The following is a 21,094-nucleotide window of genomic DNA, read 5'->3' as shown; positions in this document are numbered from 1 at the left end:
ACATCATCATAGCAGCAATGTTTACTACTGTTAATAAATAATCCATCAAGGAGGCTAGGAGAGTTTTTATGCTGGAAAGAACAGATAAGCAAGAAAGGAGGGAAGGAAGATGAGGGTTTGACAATGAGGCCATTAGTGATGGAGCACAAGTTTGGATTGTTTTTGTTAAGGATGGGAAAGGAAATCAGCTGCGCAATTTTGAATGAACCATTCCAGAATTGGTCTGCAAGGATTGAGGGAAGTCGTGGAAAATCTAAATGTGGATGGCCAGATGCAGATTCAAACTGCCATCCTCCCAAATGCAAGTCCATTGTGTTAAACATTGCACCACCACATTTGGTTTGGACATTGAAAGGATATCATTTAGTTCCAATATGATGAACATAAAGGAATTATGGGCAAAGTTTAAGCTGATTGTAAATTATAAGTACGTTCCAAGTATGTGCCAAGTAAGTATTAAGGATGAAAAAATACCAATGTGTTTTACTAACAAAATTCTGAAAATGCTGAGGAAACAGATATTACTGCACACTCTGTTCAAAAAAGAATGTAGGAACACTGACAGGCAGTAAGGTAGTAAGAATTCATGCATCTACAAAAATATTGATGCATGAAGCATACAGCAACCTCCATCATCATACATTAACAAAATATCTTGTCAAGAACCAATGAAAATTCAAATCCTACATAAATTTGCTACTAAGTGGGTCAAAAATTTTTATTTAGTCACTCATAACACAGTTTTGTGGGGCATTAAAAGACAGCTAAAAGAAAGCTGACGTTTTAAATTTCAGATCAAAAAATCATTCACATGGGACTGTCATAGAGATATACCTGTACTTTCATTTGACCACTTGCACAGAAACCTATAAGGAGGACATATAAATAGGAATCCCTGGCATTAAGAAGCAACTGAAAAGGTTGACAGCAAATAAGTCACCAGGCGCAGATGGAATCCCAGTTTGGCTTTACAGAGAGCACTCTTGAGCATTGGCCCCTTGCTTAGCTTGCATTTATCACGAACCTCTCATCCAATTCAAAATCCCAGTTGACTGGGAAAAAGTCAGGTGGCTCCTGAATATAGGAAGGGGAAAAGAACTGACTTAAAAAATTACAGACCAATATCCTTAACATCAGTTTGCTGCAAAATTACTTGTACATAATGCAAGTTCAAATATAATAAATTATCTTGAGTCAGAAAATCTTCTGTCTGCAAATCAACATGGATTTAGAAAGTATCACTCAAGCAAAACTTAGCTTGCCCTTTTCATGCACAATATCCTGTGAGCCATGGACAAAGGGCAACAGGCAAATTCTACATTCCTAGATTCCCAGAAAGCAGGTGTGACAGTTCTCCACTGCATTCTTTTAAGGTAGGTCTAAGCATATGAAAAAGGTTCTGAGACATGTGACTTCTTAAGTAGTAGAAAGCAGTATATTATTCCAGACATTGAGCATTCATCAGAAACAAGTGTATCATCAGGAGTGCCCCAGGGGTGTGTGATAGTATTGCTACTCTTCTCTATATGCATAAATGGACTGATGAATAGTGTCAGCAGCAATCTGCAGCTGTTTGCTAATTACACTGTGCTGTAAAGGAAAGTGTCATTGTTGAGTGCCTTAGACATAATTTCTATTTGATGTGATGAATGGCAGCTCACTCTAAATGTAGAAAAATGTAAGTTATTGCACATCTTGTAATGTTCAAATGAAATATCGTTGGTGTACCACTTGACAAAGACACATTCATTAAATATCTGAGCATAATGGTGCAAAGTGATGTGAAATGGAATGAGCTTGTAGGGTTGGTAGTATGGAAGATGAATAGACAACTTCAGTTAATGCAGAGAATTCTTGGAAAGTACAGCTCACCTAAAAAGTAGATTCTTGAAGACTATTTAAGTGTTTGGAAACAGCACCAGATAAAATTAAGAAAAGACATAAAAGCAATTAAAAAGCATGCTGCTAAACTTGTTACCAGCAGATTTGATCAACATGTGGGTATTGCAGAAATGGTCCATGAACTCAAATGGGAATCTCTGGAGGTGAAACATTATTGAGAAAGTTTAGAGAATTGGCATTTGTGGCTGACTGCAGAATGATTCTACCACCACCAATGTATACTTTTTGCATAAGAACCCCGAAGACAAGAGAAATTAAGGCTCATAGAGGCATATAAACAGTCATTTTTCCCTTACCCCATTTGCAATTGGAACAGGAAAGAGAATAGCTAGTAGTGGCACGTGGTATGCTCTGACATGCGAAACATGGTGGCTTGCTGAGTATGTATATAGGTGTAACCGTAGATCAGCTAAGGCAACATATTACCTACAAATATTAAAGTAACAGCATATATACGCAGACAAGCAAAAAGTTTTGAGATTTCTCAGTTCAAAATACTCTTTTTCCCAGGTGAAAAGTACACTTTTTCCATGTTAAGTGACAGTAGCAGATATTTTGAGCACAGGACACGTTATGCAGTCAGCCAATAGCAACATCACTGTTCAGTAGCATGGACACACAAATAGGAAAAGTTAATGGTTTAAATTAATACACATGGTGTAGCTATAAGAAAAGCCAAGCTTGCACATATAATATTGGTATTGGGTTTGGTACAATAGTGGGGAAGTGCATTTTAATTATTTATCCTTTCAAAATAACAATGTGTATGATGATGTATATACTGTACCAACCTGACTTGTCCTACATCGTTTGTGCAAAATATGTACCTAAACACAATTTACAGGACCAATAAAGAAATACAAATACAAATACAATCAATCTATGAAGAAGATTGCTTAGAAAGCACTTGTGTGACTACTTCTTGAATATTGCTCAAGTATGTGGGAGCCGTATCACATAGGATTAACAGCAGATATTGAATGTATACAGAGAAGGGCAGCATGAATCATCACAGATTTGTTTAATCTGTGGGAGTGTGTACAGAGATATTGAAGGACTGAACTGGAAGACTCGTGAAAATGGATGTAAACTATCCCAAGAAATTCTATTAACAAAATTTCAAGAACCAGCTTTAAATGATTATTCTAAAGATATACTACAACCATCTATGTATTACTCACATAGGGAACTTGAGGGTAAGATTAGAATAATTACTGCATGCACAGAGGCATTCAAACAATCATTCTTCCTGCATTCCATATGTGAATGGAACAGGAAGAAACCCTAATCACTGGAACAATGGGATGTACCCTGTGCCATGCACCTCAAGATGGTTTGCAGAGTATAGATGTAGATGGTCTTGAAGATTAATAAGCTACACAAAAAGTTAATAAATATCTAGTCTTTTGGGCTTGAAATTCTTCTAAGTGGCTGGGCCTCTAAGTGTTAAGTTTTAAGTGAGAGTCATATGCTCTGTGATTTAAGAAAGTCATCATATATCTAACATAATTCATCTTTCATAAAAGGAAATTTACTTTGAAAGTAATGCTTGTCAAACCACCATTTGCAAAATTTTCCTGTGACCTGTTAGAAATAGGTTCCTTTCAGTAGTTACCACAGACAATGCCACAGAGCACCAGAAAATGGGCATTATGGCACAAGTGCAACTACAATGATGCAGAAGTCCATATGTTTATATGTATATGGCCTTATAAGATCTTCCATTACATCATAAAAGAAACAGGACATCAGAGGATACTCCAAGAGCATAAGAACTTCATAAAACATACTAAAATTCATAATTCAGCTTAAAGTACACATTTGTATGTCCAGATTCACAATGAAGTAGGCCTCAACCTGATATCAAGCTTTTCAGTGTGGTTTTTGGGATGCAAATTTTCTTGGAGTACCAGTACTGTATTATCTCATGTTCAGTTCTTATTGTGGCATAATGTTATACATGCTAGAAGATGAAAAAGTGCACTTGAAATTAAGTGAACAGTTGAAATTAGCCAGTAGTGTGTAATGAAACGCTTTGTTTCAAAGAAATTGACTGCCTTTGTGGAAAAGATTAATAAAAGCCACATTTCTTTAGCAAATTGACAACAATAACTTCATTTTCTGCAAGGCGATTGATGCCAAACTGCTGAAAACATGGAAATAATAAAAATTAGAAAACAAACTAATAACATATTTTAACTTTCCATAACTATGTGAATGTATTTTAATTTACTTGATAGCTTCCGGCTACAGAAATCTGTTTTCTTTAAATTTAAACAAAGAGGAAACAACAAAATTCACTAAATGTAAACACAGGTATCATGGAGACTACCCCTTGCACTATAACCCAGACTGCCCTGCTCATGCATGAATCTAACAACTTGGGTGCACCAAAATTTTTTTTTGTAGGATCTGGCTGTTTGTTGCTACTGCTGATATAGTTAACAGTAGCCAGAAGTGGGAGAAAGTACCACTGATATGCAACTCAACTGCGCATGTGTGTGAGCCCACAGTCAACTGCTCAAATGATGTAAACAGTTGTGATGTCATATTCATCAAAAGCAGTTTGTTGTTATGAAGTATTTGCCCTAAAGCCATTGAAACTGTGGGGTCTTGTGCACTTGTCGCTAACAGGGTACCTATGGGATGCAGCATTCTCAGATTGCTATACAACAATTCAAACAAATAACATTAGTAGTTTTATTTCTAGAAAGCTACTGACAATACTTAACTATGGAGATTTACCAGTAGTAGTCACAAATGAGGGTAGACTTGCAATATTATTATAGACTTGCAATATTATTTAGGCAAGTTGACATGTCACTGATAACTAACGCCCACAATCTGGTGCCAATCTGTGCAGCCAAGGCTAGCAGGAGCGTCGCTTATATTCCCTTCTTCCAGGTGTCGCACTTGGCGTGGCGCAGTCCAATTCCGCACACCATTGGCTGACGTTTCCTCACCACCTTCTGTGGTCTTGCATACTGTGTCTTTGTTCCAGTGCTTGTGGTTACGCCAGAACATTCCTCCCTCCCAAAGCAATTGACCGTTGTTGTGTCTAGAGTGTGACCACAGTGGGGGATGCAGGAGCTTGGATGCTCTGATGGGCTGGAAGCTGTGGCTGCAGAGGACATCCAGCTTCCAGCCATACCCCACCATCTGGCCTATGCTCTGGCAGAAATGTCCCCTAGAAAATGACCAAAAGGGTACACGTCTACCTCCTGCTGTCATGAACCACATTAAGGCAGTGACTGCTACAGTGTGAGTGGTTCCAGCTCCATCGGTAGGCTGAGAGGAGGCAGAGGAAGTGAAGGCTCCGTCTCCATGGGGTCATCCCGCAGTGTCGTGTTGACACCCTCTGGTGGCTGCTGTGGCCGCATTGTCCTCTGGAACCATGAATCTGGGGGAAGAAAGACTGAAAGATTATCATGTACATGACAGAGGTGAAGTCGGTTTTGATGGCGGCACTGCAAACCATCTGGACCTGAAACAAGAAACTTGCAAGCGCAAAGTCAATGGGCTATCTCACCTTGCACCCACCATCTGTTGCCACTAAAAGCTCTGTAAAAGACAATATCATGTGTCGTGAAGTGATACTTGCGGCCTTCCTGCAGCGCTGGATGCTGAGGAGGGTGGATCAGGTGGAGAAGTGTGTGGTGGCAGTGGCCATGAAGCACTTCTGCCAGCACTGGTCCATCTCATGGGTGCAAACAATACGAGGTGAGAAACAGTTGCAATGCTTGATCCCTGGTGTGTGCAGAGTGAAGTTTGGCCATCTGCTGCTTGAATGTTCTGACAAAACGTTCCACTTCACCATTTGACTGTGGATGGAACGGTGCACTAGTTAGATGTTGTATGCCATTGCCTTCACAGAACATTTCAAATTCATTTGACGTGAACTGAGGACCATTGTCTGACACTAATACTTCAGGTAAACCTTCTAGGCAAAAGATCAGTGACAACACCTGAATTGTGCTACATGATGCTTTTGAGTTCATTGGCATAGCAAAAGGAAACTTTCTATATGAGTCAACCACAATTAACCAACGAGTGTTCCAAAAGGGTCCCACAAAGTCCATGTGCACATCTTGCCATGGCGATTGTGACTTTGGCCAAGCAGAGAACTTTTGTGGTAGAGCAGACTGATTTTCTGTACATGCATCACATTGTGACATCATCTGTTCTATTTGGGCATCTATACCCTGCCAAGTACAGTGTCAATGCGCTAACTACTTCATATGAACAATCCCCCAGTGTCTTTGGTGAAGTAACTGTAACATTTCTTTGTGCAAAGCTTTAGGGATCAACACATGTGACTGTCCACTGACATTTTGTACAAGAATCACACGTTTTTGTACAGTGAGGCTATGCCAACATGTAAAGTATCAGCACACTGCAGAGTTATTTATGCTATGCAAGGAACGAGGCCACGATGTGCAAATGTATTTGAGAAAATGTTCACATGTGGATCAGCTTCTATGGCCTATGCAATTTTCTTATAGTCCAGCAGAAAAGACTGAAGCAATTTGAATCTTGAGCATCAATGTGACAACAAGATGCAACAGAAGTGTCAAAGTCTGTATCAGGGCCGATTAGAAGGCGTGAAAGTGTGTCCGCATTACCATGTTCAGCAGTTGGATGATACACAATCTCGTACTGGTATTGAGACAACAACAAAGCCCATCTTTACAATTTTTGGGCAGTCTGTACAGGAACCAGTTTCATTGGATGAAACAAGGACTGCAAAGGCTTGTGATCCGTTACTAAATAGAATTTTCTGCCATACAAATAGTGGTGGAATTTTGTGATGCCGCACACAATAGCCAAAGCCTCTTTTTCAGTTTGCGAATAGTTACACTGAGCTTTGGACAACACTTTTAATGCAAAAGCAATAGGTCTGTCTTTAACATCAATTCTGTGTGAAAGCACTGCACCGATTCTGTAAGAGGAAGCATCAACTTGTAATGAAACTGGTTTTTCAGGATCAAAGTGAACTAAGCATTTATCACTGAGAAATGCATCTTTAAGTTTTTGAAAAGCTACTTGGCACTCATCTGTCCAAAGAAAGGGTATATTCTTGTGATGCAAGTGATGCAATGGAGCTGAAATCTGCACAGCATTTAGTATGAACTGAATATAATAGTTCATTTTCCCTAAAACTGACTGAAATTCTGTGATATTGCAAGGAACCAGCAAATCTCATATGGCTAACAAATGTGATTGCTGATGATGTACACCTTGACTGTTTATGATGTGACCAAGATACTGCAATTCACGTTTTAAAAAATCACATTTGTCCAGTCAACACTTTAGTCCTACATCAGATACCACATGAAATAAAGCACACAAATTTGCAATGTATTCTTCAGGTGTGTGATCTGCTATTACAATATCGTCCAAATAGTTTGAACAGTTTGGCACTTGTGCAATGAGCTGTTCCAAATATTGTTGGAAAATGGCGGGTGCAGAAGCACTGCCAAAAGGCAAATGCAAATATTTAAAAAAGCCCAAATGAGTACTTACTACACACACTGTTTGAGATTCTTCATTGAGTGGTATTTGAAGATACGTGTCACACAAATCAAATTTTGAAAAGTAGCATCCAGTGCTTCATTTGTCCATGAGATCCTCTGGGTGTGGCAATGGATAAGTATCAATTACAGTTTGTGGGTTGACTGTAAACATAAAATCAATACAGAGGCGAATGCAACCTGAAGGTTTGGGGAGCAAAACCAGTGGACTTGCCCATTGACTAACTGATATGGGTGCAATAATTCCACTATCTTGCAATTCTTTAAGTTCAGCTGTGACTTTGTCTCGTAATCCAGTGGGAACCGTTCTGGCCTGGCAAAATTTTGGCTGAGCATTGCTTTTCAGAGTAATATGTGCAACAAAATTGTTAGCTTTGCCTAAACCTTCAGAAAAGAGTTCCGGGAATTATTTTAGCAAGCTAGCTACACTTTCTTTTACATTGAAGTCACTCACAACACATTGTCCTGAATGTTAAAGCCAAACAAGTCAAAAGAATCAAGTTCAAAAATGTTCTCACAATCACATGATTGTAGCAGTGTAAAAGTCACTGTTCACACATGTGAGCGATACATGGGAGGCGAAGTACATGTTCCGAGAACGAGAATGTCTTGTCCATTATAAGCCATCAGTTGTGTGCTATTTTTAGACAGGTGTGGGGAGCCTAACAGTTCATATGTGCAACGATTTAGCAATGTGACAGAGGCACCCATGTCCAACTGAAATTTCCCACGTTTCCCACAAATAAGCAAATGAACAAAAAGTTCGTTTGACTGACGTATCCCAGATGAAACTGCATGCTTGCTAGTTTCAGACTTGGAAAATACTGCATTAATGACATGGCCTTGTGATGAAATTTTTGTGAGGTGACTGAATTCTGATGTTTGTTCCATTGCAAACATACAGATTGCAAATGTCCTTTCCATCCATAAGTGTAACACTGAGCTTGTCGGGAGGGGCTGTCTTGGCATTTGTGCCATGTATAACAGCAAGGACAAGGCTTAATTCAGTTTGTCTGTGTAGCACCTGTTTAGCGAACTGCTTATGCAGCATCAACAATTGTTTACTTGGCATGGCTAGCATGCACCACTGGTGCGGAATGGGCAAGTGCAAGCAGGGGACTCAACCCAACAAATAGTTGGCTGCTCAAATATATGAGCCAACAAGGCACCGGAATCGTACTGATATAATGTTTGCACTACCTGCTGAAATGATGGATTGGACTGTTTCAAAATTTGTTCCCTGATTTTGACATCAGGCACATTGTACACGATCACATTGCGCAACATTACATCTGAATATAAAGCACTGCAAGCACATTTGAATTTGCATTTTCTTGTTGTACCTTGCAAATCTGTTAATCACTCACGATAAGAATACCTAGCTGCTACCACATTCACTTGTTAGTCATAATAGTTTGTTAGTGAGTCTATCACTGCATCATATGACAGTTCACTCGAAGTGATGTTAGGAAAGAGTTTCTGAATTAATCTGAACACTGCACTTCCCAGTGTTGATAATAGATAAGGAAGATTCACAGTATTTGGTACATTATGGGCGAGTAAATGTGCCTCAGACTGTGAGAGCCACTCGAGCTATTCCTCTACCTGTTCACAAAACTGTTGCAAAGGTGGTATAGCTGCTGTAGTAGGTGGTACTTGTTCTGGCAGGCATGCGGCATTGGCCAGTAGCTGCTGCACCATATTGAGCAGGGTAGAAATCTGGTTCACCTAAAACTGAAGCATCTGAATTAGCTTTAGCTTTGTGGCATCTAATGCTTACAGCTGTGGCACCTGAACCGAGGAGGGAGGGAGAGGGGGGGGGGGTAATATTGGAAGACAAAAATGCAACAGATAAAAATATGTACAAAGAAATGTTCTGCAATGCCCACCTGAAAACATGTATAGCAAAAATGACAAACTGTTAAAGTTATATGCACCCCTGCAAAGTAAAGACAAGAGAGAATTAAAGCACCTTAAAAAAAAATGGCCATGGCCATTGACACATAGTTTGGTTGATGACTCTTCGCCAGTTGTGGGGTCATGTCCACTTGTCGCTAATAGGGTGCGTTACAGGATGCAGTGTTCTCAGAATGCTATATAAAAATTCAAACATATAACATTAGTAGTTTTATTTCTAGAAAGCAATTGACAACACCTAACTTTGGAGATTTACAAGTAGTAGACGCAAATGAGGGGTGACTTGCAATATAATTTAGAGTCCTTGATATGTGAACTGTTCAGCAAAGTTGACACACGTAACTGATAACTAATATTCATGATCCGGTATTGATCTGTGCGACCGAGGCTAGCAGGAGCATTGCTTATATTCCCTTCTTCGAGGTGTCGCTCTTGGTGCAGCACGGTCTAATTCTGTGCACCATTGGTTGACTTTTCGTCACCGCCTTCTCTGGTCTTGCATACTGCATCTTCATTCCTGTTCTTGTGATTATGCCAGAACAGAAACATTTTGCAGTTGACAGACACTTGTGTGTGCACTGTGCTTTGTTGTTGTAAATGGCACATTTCTTTTGTAACCTAAGTTTTATTTTAGTTTTTTTCTCTTGTTTACATTTTATTGCTGCAGTATTATTCTGCAATAGTGCAGTACAGTAAAATTCTTTGTTAGGGTATCAGTCCTTACCAGTCAAAATTACAAAAAATTAACTGAAAAATAGAATAATGAAAAATTCATGGAATTCTAAAAAAATCCCATAGTTCACCTGGTTTCCTTCCAGATGAAAAAAAAACCTGTGTTTTTTCCGGGTTTCCCAGCTGGCCCAGGGTGTTTATACCATGAATAAACATCAGTAAGGACAGGAACAAGATTCTCCAACAGAATGTTAAAATAAGTAATTGCCACTTAATTTGGTGTGTAACTAATGACTGTGGTGTTAATGGAAATGATACACACAAGGACAAACAGGAACTCTGGGAAATACCTGGAATTTTTTCATCCAGGAGAAACCCGAGATTTTTACAGAATGCCAGGAATTTATCATTCTTCTATTTCTCATTAATTTTTTGTAATTTGGCACACGGTACATCCCACTGTACCAGTTATTAGAGTTTCTTCCTGTTCCATTCACATGCGGAGTATGGGAAGAATAACTGTTGGAATGTCTCTGTGCTTGCAGTAATTATGTAACCTTATCCTCATGATATAGGGGCTTGTAGTATGCCCTTAGAATAATCATTTAAGGCTGGTTCTTGAAATTTTGTTAGTAGAATTTCTTAGGATAGTTTACGTCTATCTTCAAGAGTCTTCAATATCTCTGTGACACATTCCCACAGATTAAACAAACCTGTGACCATTCGTGCTGCCCTTCTCTGTTTATGTTCAATACCCGCTGTTAGTCATATGTGGTATGGGTCCCGTACACTTAAGTGGTACTCTAGAAGTGTTGCACGAGTGATTTGTGAGCAGTCTTATTTGTAGACCGATTGCTCTTCCCCAGTATTCTACCAATGTCAATGTCAATATTATATGTGCAAGCTTGGCTTTTCTTGCAGTTACACTACATGCAGGGTGTACCAAAAAGAATCACCCGATTTGGCATGTCTATATTTCTGGAACTAATAAACATATAGAATGAATTTTGTCTTTTGATGAATGTGACATTCAAAAGGGGTTTTTCTTTTTTTTGTACCTTTTCATGTGTTCGATATCCCTCCTCGCATATGCCAATGCGGTATTCAAATTGTTCCCACACTGCAGCAAGCGTGTCTTGAATTACAGCTTCCACAGCTGCTGTTATGTGATGTCTCAAGTCACTCATTGTTGTTGGTAATGGAGGCACATAAACAGAGTCTTTTATAATCCCCCACAAGAAATAATCACATACAGTCAGGTCTGGTGACCTTGGAGACCAGTAATGTAAAGCTGCATCGTTTGGTCAATTGTGACCAATCCATTGTTCAGCAGTCCTCTTATTTAAAAATTCTCACACTTCCAGATGCCAGAATGGTGGTGCCCCATCCTGTTGGTAAATGAAGTTATTTGAATTAGTTTCCAACTGTAGGAAAAGAAAGTTCTCAAGCATATCGAGATATGTGCTTCTTGTAACAGTGTTCTTGGTAAAGATAAATGGACCATCCACCTTTTCCCGTGAAACTGCACAAAACACATTAAATTTTGGAGAGTCCCTCTCTTGTTGCACAACTTCATTTGGCTATTCTGTACCCCATATTCTCACATTATGATGGTTCACCTTTCCACTTAAATGGAAGGTTGCCTCATCACTAAACACTAAAAGTGGAAGAAAACTGGCATCCTCCATCTTGCCAAGAACGAAATTAAAGAGCTCCACACATTGTTGTTTGTCACATTTACAAAGAGTTTTCAGTAGCTGAATTTTTATGATTTCATGTGTTAAACTTCGATGAAAAACATGCCACATGGACATCAGGTCATGTTGAGCCACTGAGCTGCATGATGAATGGATTTCTGCTGACTGCGTGTGAAACTAAGGTGGATCTGTTCAACATTTGTGTCAGACACTCGGGGATGGCCCAGCAATTTGGCTTTACACAAACAACCTGTTTCTTGGAATTATTCATGCCATTGTCTAATGCACTGTGCTGTAGGAGGATCTACACTATACCTAGTATGAAAATCATGCTGATTAGTTATTACTGACTCGCACTGCCCAAAACATAGAGCACAAAATGCTTTCTGTTGTCCTGACATCATTTTTACTACAACTCAAGTGGGTGCACACTGCTGCTACCTAGTGGGAACTGTGTGAAAGCCAACAGTATGTTGTTCACACACATATCTGAAATAACATAATAGTTATGATTTTTTTTAAATCAGATGATTCTTTGATCCTCACTGTATAAACCATTAACTTTTCCGATTTGTGTGTTCACACTACTGAGCAGTGATGTTGCTATTGGATGACTACATCATATTTCCTGTAATCTGAATATCTGCTGTCATCAGCTGGTGGGATCAGGTGACATGACCTATTATTGGCTTACAAAAGCACATTGTGATCTCAATTTCAATGCTTCATAAACTAATGTGCTGTGTGCGGTGGAACTCGAATTTATACTTTTTTTAATGTGAAAATATGGAACTTGTGTGTTGCTCCACATCAAAGCTCTTTCCAAAACGCTTTTGAGAAATCTGGAAAAAAATCCAGGATAATTTTTTGCTTGTCCCAGTGTACACCCTGTCAGTGCCTTTTACGACATAACAAGAAATATAGTAAATATAACTAGAAATATAGTGAAGCCACTCCTATGTAAAATGCCCTGTGTAAAACACACTTTGTCTCCAGCCCCACAGAATCTTTCATAAAGTTAGTTTGAGACTTTTCAGACACTAACAAAAAAATATTTTTGTAAGTTACCACTATTAGTGTTTTGCATACATTATTTATTTTGTAGTGAATCAGTATTTGTGGTTCACAGTTATGTTGAAGAATACATCACCCCCTGAACTTCATTGTATATCCACACAAATAAACATGCACTTCTGAGAATTTTCAGATGCTGCCATTGTCCTTTGCATAATGTATGAGCAATTTGTAGCAAATTGGCATCTGTGACTTAGTTACCGTAGCACATTTTCTAACATGTTGTGTTACACATAGTTTTCCCTCAAAGAGGAGTAGCCCTATATAATATCTGCATTTATCATAAATTAACTTTGTTTTCAAGTTTTCTAACAACTATAATTAACCTCAAAACATTTTAGGAAACAAGTAGTTTTTCCACAGGTTTATGTATTACCTTAATAGGAATCTCAATTTGTGTTTTTGCTTCAATTATTACAGGTAATTAGCAACTTTTTAGCTCAACAGGTTAAAGGATAATCAATGAGCTTAATTTAAAGTTATTTGTTTACTGCCTTGCAATAGATTGCTCCAACCAAAATGCAGCCCCACTGTGAATGCTGTTCCTGAACACAGGATGAGTTAGTTGATGTTCATAAGCAGCTGGAAATCACCCTGACTACTGTCAAATGATTGGCAGCTGCTACGAATTGGTGTGTTGGAAGAGCTGTCAAGAGTTGTGTACCTGTGATACCTGTACCAGAGGTACCTCAAGTACTATCCTCTCCCATGGAGCCTGTCTCCTCTGTAGAAAGTACAGTATCTGTCATTACTCATCCACCTGACTGTGAGTGGCATGTCAATGATGGATCTAGGCATCCTGTACAGGGTAGGATGGGGACCAGGGAGGACTCAGGGTGTTGTACAGATCACCCTAACCAACAAATATGGGGTGCTGTCTTTCACTGAAACTGAATCAGTGGGACTCACTTCACCTGTTTCGAGAAAACCTGTATTGTCTTGAGAAGACAAATCCAAAAGGGTAGGGTCTATTAATTGTTGGCAGTTCAAATGTTTGATGAATGATGGTATCCCTTAGGAAAATGCACTCAGTGTGTATGCCTGGGGGCCTCATTCAATTTGTTGATGAGACTATTCCAGCAGCCATTGAGGGAACATTGTGCAACCAACTGCATATTGTGATGTGTGCTGGAACAAATAATGCCTGTCACATGGGCTTGAGGTCAATCTTGGGCCATTCCAGTGACTGGCAGAGAAGGTTGAGAAGACCAGCCTTGCACATGGAATTTCAAGAAGCTCACAGTTTGCAGCATTGTCCCCAGAACGGATCATGGTCCTTTGGTTCTGAGTCAAGTGGAAGGACTGAACCAGAGACTTCCAAAGTTCTTTGTCAAACTAGGCTGTGTCTTCCTGGACTTGCAAAACACAGGGTCGAGAACTGTTGGGACCCCGAAATGGATCAGGTGTGCACTACACATCAGAGGCTGCTACTCAGGTAGCTGACTGTGTGTGGGGTGCACACAAGGGTTTTTTTAAATTAGGCAACTTCCCATCCAATCCAGATAATGACAGTTGTAGGAAACCCAGCAGTATCATTGTGAGATTCAAAGAATACCTCCCACGAGTGAGAGTATTAAAATACTAATGGTTAACTGCCAAATCATTCCCAAGAAAGTGCAGGAGTTTGAAGCTCTCGTGAAAAGCAGTGAATCTTGTGTAACACTACTTACAGAAAGCTGGTTGAAACCTGAAATTGATGACAGTTAAATTTTTGGGGAAAATTTAATCATATTTCAAAAGGATAGGAAATGGGAAATGGATGTGGTGTACTTGTCAAAGTAGACAAGGAACTGAAATCCACTGAGGTAGAAATTGAAGCTGTATGTGAGACTGTTTGGACAAGGCTCAGTAATAGGGGTGGACATAAAATGATAATTGAATCTTTCTGTCACCCATCAGACTCATCTCCTGATGTAGCAAAACACTTTAGAGAAACCCTTGGTCCACTTGAATGTAAGTTACCCAGTCATACTGTAATCATCAATGAAGACTCAGATCATCCAACAATTAATTGAGAAAATTATAGTTTTGTTAGTGGTGTGCATGGTAAGACATCCTGTGAAACTTTACTAAATGCATTCTCAGAAAACTACCTAGAACAGATAGTTAGGAACCCAACTCGTGATGAAAATGTATTGGACCTAATAGCAACAAATAGACCTGATGTCTTTGAGGATGTCCACATCAAAACTGGCAAATTACAAAGGACAACTGAAACAAGCAGATATATTAGCATGTTTCAAGTTCCTCACGGCAATACGAATCTACTAATTTTTTATCTATTTTACTGAAAAAAAAAAATGTAAACTAGATAAAAGATCAGTAGTGTCATATTGCAGTGAAAACTTGAAACATGCTTCTTCCCTGCCACCAGCAGTGCACATGTGTTTCCATGCTAATTTTTGCTATAAAGCTGACACAATCAACTAGTAGTCTCCAGTGGTGGATACTCACCTGAAGATGGCACAACAGTTGCCTGCCAAAATATTGTGGCAAGAAGTCAATATGTTCCAGCTGCTATCCCAGAACTTCATAGAACACAGACATTACAGTTTGCCTGGGGACAGACCATTATTCAATGTCAGAGTTAACCTTTTCATGAAGTTAACCCAAACTACAATGAGTTGATAAAAGTTAAACAATACAAAATACAAAAAATGCAGTGTCACATGGCTCAGGGATCATTATAGAATCAGAATGCATGAAAATTACTTTTAAATATAACTACTGTGACTCAGCCTAAGAGAAGCAGTCATTTAAAGTTAACAAAACCCCTCCATGTAGGTAAGTTAACCTAAATAAATGAAATTCAGAGTGTATCTAACTCATAACACATAACATCGACCATTGGTTCTCTAATAAAATATGAAACTTGCATTGAGCAGTAGGATGGCTACAATGCAGCCTTAAGTCATCAGTGGCATTCAGGTGGTCATCAGGAACCCAGAACATTCAATAAAGTTGTGTAATTGACAGGTGTACATCTGATTTCTTGCACATAGCAGTATTGGAAGCCCCTTCAGTAGCTGTGGTAAAATTGAAATAATGATGTGGAGTCCAGAATAATGAATTCTGAACTCTACCACAGAAAAACACACACTAACATAAAATAATGCTTATAATACAGAAAAAAATGTAAAATTAAACAGGTTTTACAGTCACCTGAAGTTGTCTTATATACTAAAGAAAGAGGCCCACATGGGTGAAAACTGAACGGTGGGAAGAATTGATAAGTTTATCAATGAGGCAACCTTTATTCATTTTAAGTATCAGGGAGAACCTCCAGAGGGGGGACCAAAGTGCTTCCAGTAACCTTGTTTACATAAAAATCTCAATTACTCCTATCAGTAGTATGGCTAGTAGTGAACAGACAGAGTGAAACTGTTGGTGATAAAAATCAGCAATGTGCCACAGAGCACAGTTCAAGACTCCCCATGCAGTGTTTAAAAGCACATTTCAACAACAGCCACGTGTAGGCAAAATAAACTGAGAGGGTAGGAGGCTGTGGTGGTGGTGGTGGTGGTTAGTGTTTAATGTCCCGTCGACAACGAGGTCATTAGAGACGGAGCGCAAGCTCGGGTTAGGGCAGGATTGGGAAGGAAATCAGCCGTGCCCTTTCAAAGGAACCATCCCGGCATTTGCCTGAAACGATTTAGGGAAATCACGGAAAACCTAAATCAGGATGGCCGGAGACGGGATTGAACCGTCGTCCTCCCAAATGCGAGTCCAGTGTGCTAACCACTGCGCCACCTTGCTCGGTGTAGGAGGCTGTGATAGGCCACTAATCCATTGGCTGGTTGATTGATTTGGGGGGGAGTGGACCAAACAGCAAGTTCATCGGTCCTTTCAGATAAGGGAAGGATGTGGAAGGAAGTCGACCACGCCCATTAAAAGGAATCATCCCAGCATTTGCCTGAAGCGGTTTAAGGAAACCATGGAAAACCTAAATCAGTATGGCCAGATGTGGGTTTGAACTGTCATCATCTTGAATGTGCATCCAGTGTGCTAACTGCTGCGCCATCTTGCTCAGTGCCATTAATCCATGATAGTGGGCCCAAAGAGAAGCAGGAGGAGGAGGGGGGGGCACTCATATAGCAGGAGGGGAGGGGTAAGGTGGCGCACTACTGTAGAAGGGGAGAACATGTACTTGTGATTCTTACAGCATAGCATCTGATACCTGTTATGCAATATTTGCCTAAGCAGATCAGTTGTGTGTGAAGAAATAGCACCAAATTCACAGGAAACATGAACTTTTTACAATATTCACAATAATTATCAACTTTCTCAGTCTGTGGTGCTTTCGTGTTTCACCAATACAAGATGTTCTGTCACATCTGTTTAACCTACCTAAACCTGCTCCAACCTACTGATACCACAGAGATTAAAAGGCATTGCGGAGAGTGCTTTGTATTTTTAAAACTTCAATCATGTGAACCAAACCACCATATCCTTGATTTTCCATTTCTTTAATAGTCTGTTGTCACATGCCTGCAAGGTACTCTCAGATAGTTTGCCAACTGCTGCCTGAATGTGAAATAATATGAGACATACTGAAAAGCATGAGCTCTTGCATGGTGAAAGTAACAAAATTAATGGTGAGGCAAAGAAAGGAATTGTCATATGTGTATTTGCCTCATTAAAAGACACCTGAATGCTTAAGTATACTTTTTGATCAGATAGAGGCTCTTGTTTTGCTTGCAGTTGTTCCTGCAGTTCAAAATTTTTGAGGGCAACAGCCACTATCTGATCCTGCAAAGCTTTATGTGGATCTTCAATTATCCATTTGAGAGTAGGTAGTGGGCACCGTGAAACATTAGATAAGTACAGCAACAGACTTCTCACCTAAATGACACCAACATAAAAATACCAATCATTTCTCTGATGGCTGCTGCATATTCATCACCCCCAGATGAAATGGTCACAGCTTTAAGTAGTGTTTTACCAACAGTTACAACCGTCATCCTGATGCTGAGGTGGTAGCAATGCGGTGAGATGTTTCTGGTTCTTGTGACAAGGCAGGGTCCCCAAGATGGAAATGAGCTGGATTAATCTGTCTCACAGCACCTAGCAGCCCGCTACCTGTGTTTGATGGAGCAGAATATACTGATACCATAGTCAGCCCACAGGGATGCATCAAAATACCGCTGGCAACATAGTGAGCAACAGAAAGAGCTTCAAAATGCACTGTGTATGGACACAGCACAACTGCCCTATCTATTCTATTGCCAGCCAGCTAGATTCTGACACATTAATTAAGGCAGATGTTATCATGATGAAACTATGGTCTTTGGGTGTAGATCAAAAGGTGGGAGATCCCACTTCTGACACCAGTTTATGTAGATGCAGAGGGGCCTGGTCAGGATAGATATGGTATAGGCAACTGTTAGGGACTGTTGAATTATAAGATATTTCCATGAACAAAAAGGAAGTTCATTCTTTGTTCAGAATACAAGTAGGCTTGTCCAGATTGGTTTGTGAAGTCTTAGCCAGTCTTGGCGGTCATAAGAAGACACTAATTTTGGTGTCAGAATGAAGTCCAAGAAAAAAGGAGTACAAAAGAAATCACATCATTGCTGTGGGAAAGCCAGAGCGAGGGAGAACAATGCCACTTGACACTTAGGCCAACATGAATTGTACTTGAACATTACAGAAGAATATTAAAATGAAAAATTAACAATAAAATAAAAAAATTTAATGATAGACTGGCTAGGTAACCCTCACCGTTTTCTCAAAGCATGACTCCACACTACTAATCTCCTACAGAGATCATTTGGAAGGTGGTTTGTAGAAATAGATACCTACCAAACATTTGCTTTGATTTATGCAATTTACGTTAACTCAAATGGATGGCTTTAATCAGGCAAATGCACATATTTATAGGCAGCAAAATGTTCAAATTTGGCTTGGTAAGCATTTTTGTTTATTTCAAATGGTACACTACTGCAGTGATCTGACTTGGATGTTTCTGTGATCAAATGAAAAACAGAATGAAGACAATTCAATTACAGAAAAAAAATAAGTTCAAAAATGAAAACAGGTGACATTCATATTTAAGATATAAAAATACTTTATCTTTGCATGTTTTCATCATTTTCTTGGCCTATAATTCATACTTGGTTTAATTTGTTACAGAAACTATTAGAACTGCAAAATTTTAATTCATTGATGGCTGTTGTTGGAAGTGTCAGCCACAGTGTATTGGCTCGTTTATCAAAGACAATGGCCTGCATACCCTCTGAAAGTAAAAAGTCACTGACTGAAATGACAGATCTGTTGTCTTCCACAAACAATTTTAGCAATTATAGAAAGTTGCTGCATGAATGTTGTGGTTTCAGGATACCAATCCTGTGAGTATTTCTGTTCCATAAAATTTACTTGTTAGAGAGTCCTCTAATGTATGCTCACTGGTTGTAATATTTTGCAGAGGAATACATCTCAAGGACATGATCGCCTTACATGTGGCACTGCCAGATAGTTTGGATGGAGAAATGATAAATTTTCGTAAAATGGCACAGCTGTACTTGATATTTAAGGATTTAGAAGAGGTTCAGCTGAGCACAGCACCTATCAATGTTAACATGGACCTTGTCAACACTTTGAGAGTAAGAATCATTTTCTATCTTGTTCAAACATAATTTCACATGAATCAGTGAATATGACAATGAAAAATTAATAAAGTAAAGAAGATAATATAATAAGAGGGTGGATCTGGTATTTTTCTTTGTGTGTGTGTGTGTGTGTGTGTGTGTGTGTGTGTGTGTTTGTGTGTGTGTGTGTGTGAAATGGCTGCAGCATGTTAGAGGGATGTTAGATATGGATAACACAGGACCCAAGTTAGGAAGGATCCACCTTTGTCTCAGGAGGATGCAAAGCAAGGCAAGGCAAGGATGTGTAACTTGTGACAGTCTTCACAGAAGTGGAAGATTCAGGAAAATTGTTAGATAAGGAATATGATGTAATATCATACCCTTCCTGCAGAATTTAAAAATATTTAAAGGTTACAAATTTAAAACTTTTCTACCATTTGTCTTAAGCAGGTACCTCAACTGTTGTGTGAGACATTACAAGTGTCGTATGTAATTAGACTTCATCACCTCTTCTTCCTCTTAATGCCTTTGCCATTTTTCTATCTGCTTGCCCCAATAGCCTTCCATAAACATACTTGTCTTCTTATCCTTATGTTATTATTGCTCTTAAATTCTCACCAAATCAATAATAATATTATCATGTAAATGAAAATGTTGGTGGAAGTTATTGTATCTCGTATGTCCTGGATATGGACTTGTCAGTGAAGATGAGTATATCAGAAGGACAAGCAATGACAAGATATGCCAGCAACAGAAGAGATTAAGAAACCTGAAAGTCAAAGTATTCTCTGAACCAGAGTAATGTGAGTTATCAGTCTAATATAAACTATAAAGTGTCAATTCATGTTTACTGATAGCTTAGTAATTCCTTTGACAATACAGAAAGCTGGTCAGTAGTTACACATCAGTTTATATGCAGCTTGACTCAGCTCTGAGCTGTGGTATTTGCTGATATTTTTGATTGAGGTGTTCAGAAAACTTACCACATTTTTCCCTTTCTTTAATACTGTTGGTCAATTTTCTTATGGTGTTTCTTATTATGTTTGTTCTTTATTTTTTTACATCAATTATCTGTATTTAAGTTAGATTATGTAACATTTACCTATATTCATGTCACATGAGTCATCAAGCATCCCAAACACTAGTAATAAAATTTTATTCTATATGCACTATACATATCACTGACTATTAATGCTATTTGATGGTAGACCACATACTCAAAGAAATGCTCTTGATTGGTTGTTATCCATCTTTTGCAAAAAATTTATAAGAACATTCATTTCATAATGTTCTAATTAATTTTTCCACAAGAGGAATAACACCCAATTGAGAGCATTTCTTTTCATTTCATTTCATAACCCACTATGAACCATGGACCTTGCTGTTGGTGTGGTGGCCTGCATACCACAGCAATACTGATAGCTGTACCATAGGTGCAATCACAATTTGGGGGGGGGGGGGGGGGTATCTGTTGAGAGATCAGACAACTGTGTGGTTTCTGAAGGGAGTCAGCAGCTTTTTCAGTAGTGGCAGAGGCAACAGTCTGGATGATTGACTGATCAACGTAAATGGCCTTGCTGTGATCATAATGTGAACAGCCGAAAGCAAGTGGAAACTACAGCTGTAATTTTTCCCATGGGCATGCAGCTCTATGCTATGGTCAAATGATGATGGTGTCCTCTTGCATAAAATATTCTTGAGGTAAAATAGTCCT

At 39.1% G+C, this 21,094-nt stretch overlaps 1 protein-coding gene across 5 annotated transcripts in view; it reads left to right on the top strand.

Moving 5' to 3' along the window:
• Positions 1 to 21,094, top strand: part of LOC126259698 (ras guanyl-releasing protein 3-like) — a 439,537-nt gene that overhangs the window by 369,159 nt on the left and 49,284 nt on the right. For all 5 annotated transcript variants that reach the window (XM_049956665.1, XM_049956666.1, XM_049956664.1 and 2 more), the window contains 2 exons: positions 18,926 to 19,140; positions 19,218 to 19,395. In XM_049956665.1, coding sequence (XP_049812622.1) covers positions 18,926 to 19,140; positions 19,218 to 19,395 — 393 coding nt within the window. The remainder of the gene's footprint in view (positions 1 to 18,925; positions 19,141 to 19,217; positions 19,396 to 21,094) is intronic.

This window comes from Schistocerca nitens, chromosome 5 (assembly GCF_023898315.1).
Source record: "Schistocerca nitens isolate TAMUIC-IGC-003100 chromosome 5, iqSchNite1.1, whole genome shotgun sequence".
In the NCBI taxonomy this organism is placed as follows: Eukaryota; Metazoa; Arthropoda; class Insecta; order Orthoptera; family Acrididae; genus Schistocerca; species Schistocerca nitens.
Note: the sequence above shows the minus strand (reverse complement) of the source record. Positions and strands in the feature narration are given on the sequence as shown.